The sequence below is a fragment of the Setaria italica genome, chromosome V (assembly GCF_000263155.2).
Source record: "Setaria italica strain Yugu1 chromosome V, Setaria_italica_v2.0, whole genome shotgun sequence".
Lineage (NCBI taxonomy): Eukaryota > Viridiplantae > Streptophyta > Magnoliopsida > Poales > Poaceae > Setaria > Setaria italica.
In genome coordinates this window covers 30,767,482-30,783,265 of record NC_028454.1, presented here as the reverse complement: position 1 = coordinate 30,783,265, position 15,784 = coordinate 30,767,482, and the positions used below count along the sequence as shown (strand labels likewise).

General features: G+C 47.3%; 1 protein-coding gene and 1 pseudogene across 6 annotated transcripts; both read right to left on the bottom strand.

Moving 5' to 3' along the window:
• Positions 1-222: 222 nt before the first annotated feature.
• On the bottom strand, positions 223-9,183 carry LOC101761921 (annotated as a pseudogene).
• Positions 9,184-9,642: 459 nt separating this feature from the next.
• Positions 9,643-14,609, bottom strand: LOC101763136 (GDSL esterase/lipase At1g28600). Of its 6 annotated transcripts, none has more exons than XM_022826955.1 (8): positions 14,226-14,609; positions 13,893-14,114; positions 12,778-12,926; positions 12,414-12,690; positions 11,444-11,706; positions 11,270-11,308; positions 10,260-10,297; positions 9,643-10,170 (listed from the first exon to the last, which is right to left on the bottom strand). In XM_022826955.1, exons 1-7 carry the CDS (start codon positions 14,503-14,505, stop codon positions 10,271-10,273), a joined length of 1,257 nt encoding a protein of 418 aa, XP_022682690.1. In that variant the 5' UTR covers positions 14,506-14,609; the 3' UTR covers positions 9,643-10,170; positions 10,260-10,270. The 6 variants fall into 6 exon arrangements, with proteins under 6 accessions (XP_022682690.1, XP_022682689.1, XP_022682688.1 ...); XM_022826954.1 differs by having other exon boundaries at positions 9,643-9,937; positions 10,009-10,170; positions 10,260-11,308; positions 14,226-14,608; XM_022826953.1 differs by having other exon boundaries at positions 10,260-10,327; positions 10,424-11,308; positions 14,226-14,608.
• Between the last annotated feature and the right edge of the window lie 1,175 nt (positions 14,610-15,784).

Below are 15,784 nucleotides of genomic sequence, written 5' to 3'. Positions count from 1 at the left end.
CAGTGCAATGAAACCTTGCACTGGGACTAGCCTAATGAGAATGGCAAACGCCTCATGTTCTACCCTGTACAAGTAGAGTGAAAATTAGTTCACATCAGCTTAGAGTCGATGATTGCGCATTTCATATAGGCCACCTTAGGCTCACTGCTTCCCAGAAACTACTCGACATTATTTCTGCGAATTCACAGGTGACACAATTTTCAGTTGCACCAAGAATTACTCCTAGCAACTCAGCAATGGCGGATCGGCGAACGGGCCGTTGAGCACTCCCTGTGCGATGACCTCGTACGCCTTCTCCGTCACCATCCCAGTTGGCTAAGCCACTCGGGTCTCGCCCCAGACCTTGGCCGTCTTGTTGCACGCCGCGCCCGTGTGGTACGGCCCGTCACCACCGCAGCACGCGACCAGGGGATCACCAATCCCGAACCTGCCGGGGTTCTTGACGAACTCCATGGCGGCGCCGTAGTAGTCGGCGTAGATGAGCTTCGCGTCGGGGTTCTGCTCCTTGAGCCGGTCGACCTCGCCGCGCAGCGCCTCGTTGTGGCGCGTGGAGAAATCGTTGAACCACAGGAGGCACCGGTGGCCGTCGTAGTCCGCGGGTTTGCTGCTGGAGAACGCGCTCAGGTACAACGGCACGCACCCGATGGGGAAGTTGTTCGGGATCAAGATGGAGTTCGCGCCCAGGCCGATGAGCTCCTGGACGAAAGAGCCGATGTACGCGACGATGTCCGGGATGAACTGGTCTGCTTGCTAGTGGGGCTGCTTGCCGTCGGTGAACCAGAAGTCGACGGCAAACCAGAAGTTGTAGTCGTTGCCGCCGATCTCGCCCAGCACGATGAGAGACTCGTTCAGAAGCTGCCTCTTGGCACCTGACACAATGCATCATGTGATGAACATGATCGACCGAGCAAAAGTAATAATGTACTTCTTATATGCGTGTGGTATTACCGTCGTCGTCCCCGGGAGCTAGGCGTTGCAGCATTTCCTTGAACCAGCCGATCTGCACGCCCAGGCTATGGGGCACCGGCACGCTGTGGTTCCACCTGCGGTAGTAGTCCGGCGGCATCGCCGTGGCGCCAGCCACGGCAAAGTTTTTTTTTTGAACGAACGGGCACGAGACGGTGCCTATTTCATTGATATAGTAGAAAAAAAATAGAGGAGATCCCGACAGATCGGGGAAGAAAATCAAAAGAAGCAGGAAAAAGAGAGGGGCCAAGACGGGACTACTCGCGAGATAGAAGTATCGCTAGGTCTTTGGCCCCCGCCAAGAGCCAAGCTGATGCCTCATCTTTGATTTTCATCATTAGGGTTGTCGGTGATGTTTCGTGCCGGTTGAAAATACGTGCGTTCCGTTCCTTCCAGACTTCCCACATGATTAAGAGGGTGAGGCTGCGTAGAGCCTTACGTGGCGAGTCCGGTGTTGTGGTGATAGTCGTCCACCACTCCATAGCGTTGGATGAAGGTCGCCATTCATTTGGTCGTAGGTTAGGCTGCGCTAGCCATGTCGCCGTTTGGTTCCAGATTCTCCGTGTGTATCTGCACTCAGCTAAAAGGTGGTGACCAGTCTCCATGGTGGATCGGCATAGGACGCAGGATGTGTTGTGTGGCCAGCCTCGCTTGGCTAAACGATCAGCTGACCAGATTCGGTTCTGCGTAATTAGCCACGCGAAGAATTTGCATTTTGGTAGTGCCCAAGATTTCCATATGGAGGAGATGTGTGGTGTTGCAGTGCAACCCAGGAATTGTGCTTTATAAGCCGAGGCCGTTGTATATATTCCTGAGTTTGTCAGCTTCCAGGTGATAATGTCGTCCTCCCCTGATCTGAGTTCCGTAGCACTGACCATTTGCCATAACTGGGCGATCGACGCTAGGTGAGAAACGGTGATGTTATGGTCGATCACGAGGTCACGTAACCAGTTATTTCGACTGAGGGCATCATGGACACTCCTATTCTTTCTGCGCGAAATGGTGTAAAGGAGCGGGGCGATGTCCTTAGGGCGTTGACCCTGCAACCATCCGGATGACCAGAAGCTAGTTTTCTTGCCGTCGCCCAGAATGATGGAGGTGCATGCCGCAAACAGCTGCCTGTCAGCTTCGTCGCAAGGGGTTCCCGTGTTGTTCCAGGGTTTTTCTGGTGATACCCATTCGTGCCAGAGCCACCTGAGCCGGAGGGCTCATGCGAATTTCTCTAGGTCTGGGATACCCAGACCCCCGTGTTGTTTTAGGAGGCAGGTTTTCGTCCAGTTAACTTTGCATTTGCCTCCAGATAGTTGTTGGTCCCCTGCCCATAAGAATTTTTTCCGGATTTTGTCTATATCCTGGAGTACCTCTTTATTTGGTTTGATAGCTGTAAGGAAATATACCGGTTGTGCCGAGAGGACCGATTTTGTGGGGGTTATTCTTCCTGCTTGTGTTAGCTGACGACCCGTTCATGCTGATAGTTTACCGGCCAGTTTATCAATGAGAGGTTGGAAGTCAATTTTCCTCAAGCGCCTTGTCGTTAAGGGGATGCCCAGATAGCGTATTGGGAAGGTTGTTCTTGTCGCCGAGCCACGGCAAAGTTGGTGCCATTTGGGAAGCTCCCCGTGTCCTGCTCCGGCAGGTTCGGTGGTATCATCGGCAGCTGGAACGCTTGCGCTGAAATGCACGCGTACACAACCGTGAACCAAGATGGAAACAGAGAGCTTAATTCGGCACGGTTTAGGAGCAGAAAAGATCCATGCAGCCGCAGTGCTCACCGTAGAAATCAACGAGGACACGCCCGTCGCAGATGGGGCCGGTCGCGTTCTTGAAGAACATCATGCCGTAGGGGAGCTCCTTGTATGGGGACGAGCCGTTGCGGGACAAGTGGACGAAGTTGCCAGTGTCGATGATGGAGTTGCCGAAGCTGAAGATGCGCTTGTAGCAGCCGCACATACCTGGGGGGAGGTTGAGCAGCAGGACAGCGGGGAGGACGAGCAGGAGCAGGGAGGACAGGCACTTGAAAATCCCCATCTCTCAACAGCTAATACTTGCTAGTACTTCACTGAGAGTACGTAATATCCTGGTGACACCTGCTTTCACGGCGTTTAATTACTTATAGCGTTTTGTGCAACAAGAAACATCAATATAATGTGCTGTGACATGCAGATATTTCTAGCAGCACATTATATGGTTGACCCGTTGAAGAATGGTGTGTGATTGTCGGATTTAGTGGCATGCAGTCCACTAGGGATTACCCAAGTGGTAGATTTATAGGCGGGGGAGATCGTAAGACCAAGAATTCTAATGGTAATACTAGGACGCAAGGTTTAGACAGGTTCGGACCTTCGGAAAATAATACCCTGCATCCTGTATTCTGGTAGATTGTATTGCTGATTGTAGGTGCGAAGAATTAATGTACCCTCAGGTGGCACCCCTAGCCGCCTTACATAGGCTGACGACCTAGGGTTACAATCGGATAAGATCTAATTCTAGTCGGTTGTTACAAAGAAATCATCTAAGACGATTTACAACAAGTATCCCGTGATATCCGGACTGAATCGGTTTGTCCGGCCTCTATGCTTGCGCCTCACGGAAGTTCGCGCCTTGCCCCGCACGCCATCGTCGGGTAGGACCCACTTGTCAGGCCAGCCAGTATTCTGGTCAGTGGGGACCGGTGGGTACCCTTATCCCTCAAGTTCTTGAGCAATGTGGAGTCGAACAGGAGCCTGATGGATGCAAAACAAAGCTTGTAATGTTCTCAGCTGAAGTTTCGGTTTCGTTATAGGGATGGAGAGGCTGCGCAATGCTCAAAAAAGAAAGAAAAATTGAAGCTTCCACAGGTGTATGACCAAATGCGCGTGGCTATGCAACTATCGAGCTCCGGGTGGCATCCCGTAGATCGAAGGGAAGCACATAGAGGGCATCGGCAAGACGCACTCCATATGAAGTAGCCCCTAAGCATTGAAGCGATTAAAGTAATTGGTCCGATGGTTGAAAATTCATGCAGTAGTTGTATTGCAAGGTTTCAAAATAAGGCGCCCAGCACCAAAGCACAAGGACTGGTGGAGTCACGGAGGCACGCTAACCTAAAATAGGTACCCAGCCCCCGAGCGTGAGGACTGGCGGAGCCAACGAGGCGCGCCAACCTGATATAGGCGCCCAGTCCCCGAGCGCGAGGACTGGCGGAGCGAAGGAGGCATGCCAACCTAAGATAGTCGCCCAGCCCCCGAGCACGAGGACTAACGGAGCCAAGGAGGCACGCCGACCTGACATAGGCGCCTAGCCCCTGAGCGCGAGGATTGGTGGAGCTAAGGAGGCATGTCATGAGACTTAACGAAAAACCCGTGGATTCCGTCCACCGCGTGTGCCGTAATAGTGGACCCGTTGATTCCGTTGCTAGGTTTACACCATCAACTCCTTCAAAAAGCCGAAGGTGCACGGTTCCATTTTCATTTCCACTCCTCTCGCCCCCAAACACCACCGCCACATACACCATCACCGTCGTACTCGCGAACCCTAGGTTGCGCCGCCACGCCCTTGAATCAAGTCGCCCGCCTTCTTTCCAACGAGCCATAGCTACCGCCATCTCGCGTCGTATGCGAACCAAGAGATCCGCCTTCATCAGATCCGCTCCTTTAAGTCTGGAGACCGAAGAAATGGTGACCGAGCAAGCACCGGATTCGTCGATGTACTGGGTAAAGTTCGTGATGATGGAGGAGAAGATCCAAGCACTCATCGATCGTGGCCTCCTTGGTCCCAAGTCGTTGCTGGAGTCGAAAACGACCACGGGCCAATATTTCCCCTCCGAAGATCGGACCGAGACCGTCATCTTCGCGGCGTTCTTCGAGCGAGGATTCGGGATCCCCGTCGGAGATTTCTTCCGTGGACTCCTCGACTACTACAAGATTGAGTTAGTGCATCTCAACCCTAACTCAATCCTGGACATCGCCGTTTTTATCCATCTCTGCGAGGTATTTCTCAGAATCCCCCCACTTCAATCTCTAGAGGTATCTGTACCAACTGAAAGTTGTGACGACGCAGGGGAAGACGAGTGATCGACGGTTGTGGATTTTCGCTGCAGCCAAAGAGGGTCGCCGAGTATTTTGATCTGCAATTGAAGGATACGAATAAGAGGTGGCACAAGGAATGGTTCATCATTGCCAACTAGAAACTCGAGCTGCCAACCCACCTCAGGTTCGCACACGTAACAAGGCCGGAGTGGTCGAACCAGCTGATCTCTAAGGAGATGGTCCAGGTAAAGCAGTTGCTGAAGAAGATCGCTGACCTGAAGGTGCGTGGGCTCAGAGCGAGGGCTGTGAGCATCAATATTTGCCGGAGGTTAACACCGCCTGGATCCGACCCGGGAGGTACAGCGGAAGGTTACCTGGGGAGAGGTCGCCAGCCAAGTGTCCAAGTTCTTTTGCGGCGTCATCAAGAACAAACGCTGCCCCAAAGCTTATTCCCTCAAAAGGTCGGCCGACCCGGTAAGATCTTGATTTCATCGTCTAATTGTCCTGTTGTGCTTTGCCTTGCGTCTTCTCTATCTCATCCTGTATACTGGCTAGAGCCGTGAACTTGAGTTCTTCTATCTGGCACCACTTCCTGGAGGTGCTGAGCCACGACAGCCAAGGTCCGCCCCATCATCAATGCTGACGACCCGCCTGCTACCCTCGACTAGGAGTCGGACTCGTCCATCGACGTCTCCGATGAGGACGTGCCGATCCAGGGCAGTAGGACAGAGGCTAGGAGCGCTGCTCCTGTTGGGCGGTGGACACGCCAGGCCGTGCGCAAGGTGGTAGAGTCCAAGGCGCTAGAGGCGGAGAAAGGGAAGCGGAAGAAGAGAGGGGCCACTAAACCCCAGGCGCCGTCTGTGGCAACCGCCTCTCCTGCTGAAGCCTCATCTGGGGCAGTAAGTGACGACTCCGAGTCGCCCAGCTCGGCCATGAAGAAAAAGAAAGCCGAGCTCCTTGAGACAACTATTGCCGACATGGAGAAGCTCAAGGAGCGGTTGAAGCCGGAGATCCGCGGGGGACAGCAGAAGGAGCCGATCCTGCCGCCGCTGGCGCCTCTTCGCTCGAAGTTTGGAGCAAAGAAAAGCACACTGTTAGAATGGTTGTTACGTCGTTTATTGTTGAAAGTTTGTTTGTATACTGCTTCACTCTATCTCTGTGCTGCACCGACTGAGCAGGAAGGCGGTGACTGATGATGAGCCAAGTCTGCAGGATGCTACTATTGAGACCCAGGCAAAAGGTCAGATGCCTGATGCGGCCCTGGGGCTGCATCTGTGACTTCTACTTAGGCCGGATGAAAGAGCAGTCTGGTGGTGGAGCCTGAGAGGCTCAAGCAAAGGACTCTGTCGCACGAAGATGCTGCCGGGGACGCCACCACTTCTGTGCCCGGGGCCACGGATGCCAGCACCGAAGTGCAGAATAAGGAGACCCCCTCAGAGGCACCAGTTGATGCTGAGGCAGCGGGCTACGACACTGACGTTGATGCCCATGAGGAGGTCGACCCCACCACTCTAGACTTCTCCAAGATGACCATGGCGCACGACGTTGTCGACAACAAGAAGGATCTTGCTGACCTGAAGCAATCTTCTACTAAGGTCGCGGAGGTTTTATATGTAAGTTGGCCGACCTAGTTTGGTGTTGACCTTCGTTCCTGTCTCCTTTCTTTGAATTGCTAGAGTAACTTTTGTATAGAACTTGGCCGAGCGTGCGCACAAGAGGGCGGACGCCGTCCACCGTGCCGAGGAGTATCGCCTCAAATCCAAGCGCCTAGAGGCCAAGCTCAAAAGGGCCAAGGAGGATGCCGCGGAGCAGCTCCGGCAAAAGGATCGGGAGCTCGCTGACCAGAAGCATATAACCAAGGAGGTCCAGGGCGATCTCAGCGCCATGTTGAATGGTACGGCTTCGACCCTTGTGATGATTCTATTTTGGGTAAATGAGGCCGGTTCCTGTTCTTGAATCTTGGTAATTTTGCAAATGCCCAGAAGAAGGAAGAGAGACCTCAAGGAGTACGAAGCTGCCAATGCCCGACTGCAGCAAGACCATGACATTGTCGTGCACCCATAGTATGCCATGTCACAAAAACTTACCTTTGAGGCCGGCTTGCGCAAGGACATGGACCGGTGCTTGATTGCAGCAATGCATGGTCTTTAGCATGATCAGGTGATTATTGCAGGGTTGGAGGTGGAGCTGGAGGACCTGCGGTCGCCGTGGGCTACGTGATGGACATGGTCCAGCCCGAGGCCAACCCTACCGAGCTAACGCCGCTGTTGGACAGTCTGAGGAGTGCTCCTGGTCAACTGAAGGCCCTGATGAAGGAGATCGCCATGGAGTGCGCTAAGAATGTCGTTGCGCTTTTGAAGCCACATTTCCCCTAGCTGGCCATGGAGCACGTCGGAGCAAGGGTTGCAAGGACTTCGATTCTGATAACCTTCCAGAGTTGGCCGACCAATATCAACAGGCTGCGGAGGATGTAGGCAAAGAGCTGGACCTGTAATGAAAAAAACTATGATATGTATCAATCTGTGTCATGAGACAAGTAAACTAGTTGATTAACTTATGCGAATGTTCTTCCAGGCTGTCGATTGTTGTCCTTAAATGTCATATCCAACTGTCAACTCTAATAAAGAACAGTGAAATAACAAGAACCAAACTAGAGATAGGGGTTTAACTCTAACTATTTCCACAAGCTTTGGTGAATCACTATTTACCGAAGAGTGTGTCTGCATACAGGGGAAAACATGCTCAAACCTATGAAGAAACTCTAGGTTCATGATCAGTGACGGTGCATGACCTCACCGTAGAAATCGATGATGACACGGCCGTCGGAGACGCGGCCGGTAGGACGGTTGAAGTAAGTCATGCCATACGGGAGCTCCTTTATCGGGTCGAACCGACCATGCGCACAAAGTTGCTGGTGTCGATGATGGAGTCGCCGAAGCTGAAGATGCGCTTGAAGCAGCCGCAGAAACCCACCGGAGAGTTGAGCAGGAGGACGACGGAGATGAGGAGGATGGCACTCCCCATCTGAACACCACGGTACTCCCCTACAGAAACTCACTCGTGCAATCCAGGCAGGGAGACGATGATGGCGATAGAAGATGAGTTTCTAGGCTGTGGTTGTCTTGTGCTGTGTTCTGGAGATGTGAGCTCCTTAGAACAATTTATATATAGCTATCGAGAATTATCGACAGTACCAAGGGATGAAAAGCCCTCTTAGAAGACTAATAAATCACCCAGCTAATTGTTGCCTTACTTCTAGCCATAAATATGACTAATATCATGGTATTTTGAGCGTATCTTGAGTGATAGGCGCCAAGATCAGTATTCCTTACAATATTACCAAAAGGAATTTGCCTGCTAGTATAGTAAATATTTATAAGGAAAGACATTGATACATATATACTGGCCGTCGATCGTATGGATGGTTGTTTGAATTATTACCTTACGTAGCCAAGACAAATATCATGATATTCTAGGAGTATCTTGGACGATAGCCAAAATTAATATTGCTTATGAAGTACCAAAGGAACTTGATTGCCTGCATAGTAAATAAATACATACTCAAGTCTCAAGATCTATTAAGTAATATATCCTATTTGATTTTATTCATGTTCAGAAGATACTTTGTACGCTCTATTCAACCGCTGAGGATAAGGTTCCCGTGCAAACAAATCGAAGACTAAAATGTTTGAAGACTGTAAAAGCCATGAGTAGCAAATGCTAAAACATGCACCGGAGAAGAAAAGGAGTGACCAAGGGAAACACAGTCACGGCGAGACTTTGAAAGGATACAAATAAAGTTGTTTACCTCATGTCTCATGGCAGTGCAGAAGCTCCATCAAGCAGCACTATAACAGGAAGAAATGGTTGTCATTTGTCACATGGCGCTACGCCAGCTTGCCCAACAACAGATCGAATTGAAATTCATGTCCACACAAATTCCTGATAAATCATTCAATTCTAGTCTACCCTTTGCAGGTAAATCAAGTTTCTATGCATCTAAGAAACTTTGGGTTTTCTTTACTCGTATAAAAAAAGTAAAATGTATGACTGGCCATTATACTTAGAGCAAATTCCCTCAATGACATGAAAATTTTGATGAGTTCCTTGTGTGCCACAAAATTATTTTGATGAGTTTCAGTTTGGCCACCGTACTTTAAAAGTGTAAATTGCAGCTATTAAACTCACCCGAGTACGGCAATACGGTCATTGGCTCATTAATCATGCATACATATCTGGATGACGTGGCGTCCAAAGCGGTATGCGTGAGTTTTTCTTTGCAAAATACCACATATGGATTTAGCGAATTATTATGTATCTAATAAATGCTAATACTCCCTCCGTTTCAAATTGTAGGTCGTTTTAACATTTCTAGATTCATAAGTATTTGTAAGCATCTAGACATACACTATATTTAGATGCATAGCAAAAACTATGTACCAAGAAAAGTCAAAACAACCTACAATTTGGGATGGAGGGAGTAGATGACAACTAGTTCACTATCTCATTCGGTTCCTGGTCCCATAGAACGAAAAGCAGGATCGGAGATCAAACCGGTCAGGCTACTAGTTCACCGGTCCAACCAGTGGTTCATCATTTATCAATATAATACTTATTTCTCATGATTTATGTAAGTAATATGTAAGTTTTATTACCAAAACATATCACATATGACATAAAAGATGGGATTACATACAAATAACATAATAGTCTATTGTCCAAAGTTTCAAAACCAATGTCCAAACATTGAATTGTTCACTGATTCACTAAAAAACTGGTTCACTGGTTTGATACAAAACCGGCAGGTTCGCACCGGTCCAATTGCATGGCCGATCTTTTGATTGAGCCGAACCCGTCTGGTCACCGGTTCACGGTTTTTCTGGTTCAACCGGTGAACTCGTTTGGTTTTTTTTCTAGGCCTGGTCCACCCTTCGATTCTCCACAAGCCTGTGCTGCTCTAGTGACTGCGAGATATATTATTGTAACAACGAAACCCTTTCTTTCAGCATATCTCTATAGAAGGTAAAATCATCACCTATAGTGTCAAAAATAATTCCCTTCTTCGGCTCAACGGTTCCAAGTCTGCCTCTGCAACTTGGGCCTCAGAATCATCTTCAACCTCCTCAGTAATAAATTCATTGTCATCCTCAATATTTTCTTCTTGTACTTCATTGGATGTTAAATTACTGGCCATTGCCTACAAGCAACAAGAGATTTAGAACAATACCTGTAACCTAATTAGAAAATAGACAACAATTGGCTGCAATAGTAATGTCCTCGACTTACAGTGGAAGTAGTTATAGAAACGGTATTTGACTGATTTCCTATAGCCAATAGAATCACAGTATCACTGTCTGATGAGTGCAATGTATAGGAAAAAGCGATAAATTGGATCAGAAACTAGCAGTGTATAATATAGACGTCGCAAATATCATGAGGTTCATACATACCTTCATGTGCTTAGATCATTGTCAAAAAAATTAGTGACTGAGATAGATGGAGACAAAATCCTGTTTTGGGGATCAGATCACGTGAAACAGATAAGATACGAGGAAAGCCAGGTTGTTTGGGAGGGAATTTTGGATGGAGATTGGCGGGAGTGCAAAACAACCATGCTTTATTAGTGATGGGACTAATTAAGAACATAATTAATAACCGATTAGGATAGGAAGGAGGACGCCCCGGCGTGGTAGCGTGCGGAACTTTCTCCTAGCTGCCTCGTAAATAATGATTAGTGTGCATAGACTTCTCGTCACCATTACAAGAAAATAAGAAGTGGAAATGAAGTACTCACTCTGTCCCTAAATATAAGTATTTCTCCCTAAATATAAGTATCTCTGAGTTTGTTGTAAGTCAAACTACTCTAATTTTGACCAGGTATATAGAGGGAAGTATTAACATTTACCACATCAAATAAGTAAACTGAAAATATATTCTATAATATCTATAGATGCTCATTTAGTATGGTTAATATTATTAGTTTTTTATATAAACTTGGTCAAACTTAGTATAGTTTAACTTTGGACAAACTCATAAGTCCTCATACATAGGGACTAAGGACAGCCAAGATGGTCAAAGAATGTGTATCCTTTTACCATCCAATCAGGATGCCAAATTGTAAATACTCCCCTTATAACGGCTAGCTCTAGCACTATACAGAAGAGAGGATGCTTAGCACTATTATAGATATACAACTAAAACGATCAAGAAGACACGACTTGAGGGAGCAGCAGTAGAACGACAAAGGTAACCGGTGACTAAAAAAAGAAAAGGTAAAACAAAACCCAACCAATTACTTGGGCAACAGCCGTGAAGTGCAGTACAGTACCGCGTCTCTGTAATCAGGCAAAAATATCAAAATCATTACATCTTTAACCATACTGTCTGTGTCCAAAAAAAGTATTTAACCACATGTATTTCTTTAACAATAAAAATTGAATGTAGCTACAAAATTATAAATCGTAGAGAACCTTGTATTCAACAGAGGAGACCAGCTCAGTAAGCTTTGGACACGAACTGGTGGTAGAAGCAATTGACGGTTGTGTGTATGTCCCTCGCAGGAGGCCCATTGCAATGGCCTTGTACGCAGCTTCCGATGGATGGAAGCCATCCCATGAGCCATACTTGTCTGGGTTATCACACACCTTGTATTCCCCATATCCACAGGCTGCAGCTGGAGACACACCATGGGTTCCTTCTCCACCGCAGCAAGCCACTAAAGGTTCCTCGATACCTGAACCACAGTCATGGCAATGTTAACCAGGGCATCACCAAGAGCTAACATTATTTTTCAAAAGGATACTACCATGCTTTTTTAATTGATACTACATCCTTTATATCTTGGAGTTTCTAAGGCATCTACCTTAGACAGTTTATTTAGTGAGAGAAACTAGTTTGTGAAATCCGAAACCCAATTTAAGTTATGCCATGGTTATTTGTATTGCACGTACTGTATTTGCTCCATGATAGCAATGAGATATTTTATACAAGTAGAAGAGAATGATAAGTGATGTTAACTGATACATACCACCCTGTGTTATCTGACTAACTCCTGTACAGGATAATACATAATGCAAAGTTCTGGAAGCTTATAATGTGTAATTCTGGTATTTCACTCGAAACCTGATTATACAGGCTTCTTCTTGGCATTTAAATTGCAATTTCCACATGGCTAGATTTTGTACTTTTGTTTAGTCAGAAGATATTAACATCCAGCTCCAATTTGGATTCTTCTTTGAAAAGCAAGAGCAAGAACCGACAAATAGCCTACCATCAACTTCCAAAGAGTTCAAATCAGAAAATGATGGTTTTGTTTTTTTTATGAACATATGAAATGTATCAAGGAAGTGTGCTTAAGTTCATTGCCTAAAAATCGTTTCCAAGTATAAAAAAATTAAACTTAATAGTAGGGAGTAGTACAGGGCAAGTATCTTAACTCACCAAATCGTTCAGGGAAAAGGAAAATTTCCATTGCAGCTCCATAATAGTCAGCATAGATGATAGATACACCAGGATGAAGCTTGCGCAGTTTCTCCAGCTCCTCCACGAGAAGCTTGTTGTGGTACTTGGAGAACTCGTTCATCCACCTGAGGCAACCGCTCTCTGGCTCATAATCTTCTTTGTTATCGCTCCTAAAAATCGATAGATATCTTGGGACACAGCCAATTGGGAGGTTCCCCGGAACCACCAGAGTCTTGGCTCCTAGCCCAATTAATTCCTGCAAACTCCACTCATTTACATAACTATCTACATTAGTATATACGATGCCAGAAACAACAGAAGCTACAGTGACACAGATGCTCACGGTGATTGTAGAAGAAATTTTGGCAACAACACTTGGTGTGAAGGAGCGGATCTTCTCAATCGGTAATCTGGATAGAAGAGGTAAGTTGTAATCATTGCCCCCAATTTCTCCAACCAAGAAAAGGGATTGACCCATCATGTCCGAGCAATCTGTGCAATAAACAGGGTTCTAAATTAGCATGTAAAAATCACATTACAAAGAAGGTTTCAACGAAGAGACAGAATTACAGCATCCAGAGTAGTTGAGCATTGACATGCTTGCAGCAATTTAGTCTTCTATTGAGTTTTTATAGCATTACAAGTCAGATTTATCCAAGTAGCTGCTCCCCTTAGCAGAGAATCAATTGTTTGTGCTAGCAGGCTATGTCGAGCGGAAGTAGACGTATTTGGCTGGATGGAGTTGATAACTTGACTTTATTGACAACTAATAAGCAGTTTATTTCAGGTTCTGTTGCAGCACGTTGCTTCCAGGGGCTAAACAAGTTTATTTCACAAAATATCCCATTTCTAACCACAGTTGTCAACTTCGGGAACAGTAACATGATTATTTGAGGTGCCAAAACAAAATGAAGCAACAGGATGTTTGCTCACGTCTATGCTGATAGTACTAGTTTGAGGCTGCAATTTCAGTTCAGGTTTTCGACAATGACTGATATGGACTGGCCAGTTAGCATTGAATTGGTACCATCAACCTAAACTTCTGTTTGTTTCTAGCATCAATGATGAATTATTTTGCCTATATACCGTTCACTGGTTTATTTCTTCCTTTTGGAATTGAAAGCATGGTTTTCGTTTTTCATAAATCAAGAAGCCGCAAAATGACCTTCCGTGGTGTTTACCTATCCCTTTCCTTGTTCCAACAATCCAAATGTTTCCTATCCAATATCTTTGCATCGCACGCGCACCTTTCAAGTTCCTTCCATCGCCGAACACCTCTGCACCGCACCTTCTAGATTTGAAACTTACAAGTATTTCGCTAAACTTGCTAGATGCTACTTTCACCGTCTACCACTAGAATTTCTTATCTCCCCAGTAGAAGTGAAATTTAAAAGGTCAGGTCAAAAGCAAGGTGCGAGGAGGATGGAATTGGAGGGGGTAAAAAGGGAATAGCCATACCGGAGCGGCCGCCGGGGCAGAGAAGATCGAGCAGGTCGCGGAACCACTTCATCTCCGTGTCGAGGTGCACCCGTCCGTCGCCGATGTTGAAACCCCTGTCGCGGAAGAAGTCCGGGCCTAGCGCCGTCGCGCCGCCCACGGCGAAGTTGGCCCCGCACGCGAAGTCCTCCGCACGCCGCCCGCTCAGGTACGGCCGAACGAACGGGAGCCCCATCGTGTCCGCTGCGATTACACGCGGAATCCCCGAACCCCAAATTTCAAATCAGTACTATTACTAATACGTACGCAAGCTAATTTGATCGAACGATTAATGGATTGGCATATGTAACGTACCGATGAAGTCGAGGACGAGACGGCCGTTGGAGAAGCGCCCGGTGGGGCGACGGAAGAACGTCTCGCCGTAGGGTGGCCGGAGCGCGGGCTCGCCGGAGCTGTTGCCGTAGTAGAAGCGGAAGTTGCCCGTGTCGGCCAGCGAGTCCCCGAAGCTGAACAAGCGCTGGTAGCACGCCGCCGCCGGCTCCGCCCCAACCAGTACCATTACCACCACAGCCGCCGCCGCCGCCGCAGGTGAGATCGGCCGTCTTCCTCCTCTCCCCGGGGCAGAGGAAGCCATGGCCTCTTTCCCCGGGGATCCGCGGCCGCGCTGCTCGAGGCGGCCGTAGAAGAAACTGAATTGAATTTTGGAGAAGTCTGATTTGGGAGAGGAAAGAAGGCTGACCCCCCCTCTGCTTCTATAAACGTCGTGATTCGTGACTCGTGAGTGGAAGCAAACGGATGGACACGTGGAGGCCACCTCCAATAAGGCAGTAACCGCCTTGTGGGCCCGAGCTGACCAGTGTGGGGGTGGGGCCGACTCTCATGTGCCGTGCGCCCGTGCGTGCTCATTTGAACTGGCCAGCATGACTGGGTAGAGAATTGGCCTTTAGTCCCGGTTGGTAGGGTGCATATCTCTCGGATATCCATCCGGGATAAACTAATCGGGACAAAAGGGGGGTCTTTAGTCCCGGGTCTTTTAACCGGGAGTAAAGGACCCCTTTTAATCCCGGTTGGTGAAAACCAACCGGGACTAAAGGGGGTCCCTTTAGTCCCGGTTGGGGTCCCCTTTAGTCCCGGCTCGATTCCAACCGGGACTAAATGGCGCTTGCATGGCACCCGTGACGCCTGAATTTTTCATGCATGCATCACATATACGTATAGTAGTACCGCGGCCCTTTTAATTTGTTAACCTTGTAGTTGAGATTTTTTTAGAACGAAATCAACTAGTATTTAAACGAATGGGATTTGTAATTATACAATTACTATATATATACACAATCCTTATACACAATTCATATACACAATTCAACTAGCTTAGTACAAATCGATCATAATTAGCGCGTATTATATATACAAATAAATCAATGTATCTTCCTACGATCTTCCCGTCGTGGTGTTGCTGATCGAAGTGTCTAATTGTCGTCCATCGTAATAAAATTCTCCTCTTGGATTTACCACCTCGTCCATTATGAATCCAATGAGACCTTCACATATTGCCGCTACTCTTTCTTCCTTCAAGAGTCCTTGTTGAATATTTAACATCTATAATTTGGAAATTTGTGAATGTTACATGAACAAATACATATAATGAGCTAGAAAATAATTAACTAGTAATATATTTATTTTACGTACTTTAAAGTTGTGCGGCGTCATCTTCGGTCCCTTGGGTCCCAAAAAACTGTGCATGTGCTCACAGATGTAGTAGCCACATAGATTATTCCCGGGTTCCTGTCTTAAGCACTTCAGTGCGGAAAAAAATAAGTTATGAAATATTCGTGTTATACAATGTAATAAATGTGCAGACTTCATACGTACCGGGAAGTCTGTGTTCCATGTAAGATTTTCTTTGAATGGAC

What these genes read in the sequence shown, in the direction of transcription:
- LOC101763136 (XM_004969269.4), bottom strand. Translation starts at nt 14,505, where the DNA reads ATGGCTTCCTCTGCCCCGGGGAGAGGAGGAAGACGGCCGATCTCACCT. An exon ending in CCTTTTCCCTGAACGATTTG is followed by an intron (nt 11,707 to 12,413) that starts GTGAGTTAAGAT and finishes ACTGTGGTTCAG; the next exon opens with GTATCGAGGAACCTTTAGTG. An exon ending in TCTCCTCTGTTGAATACAAG is followed by an intron (nt 11,309 to 11,443) that starts GTTCTCTACGAT and finishes GCCTGATTACAG; the next exon opens with AGACGCGGTACTGTACTGCA.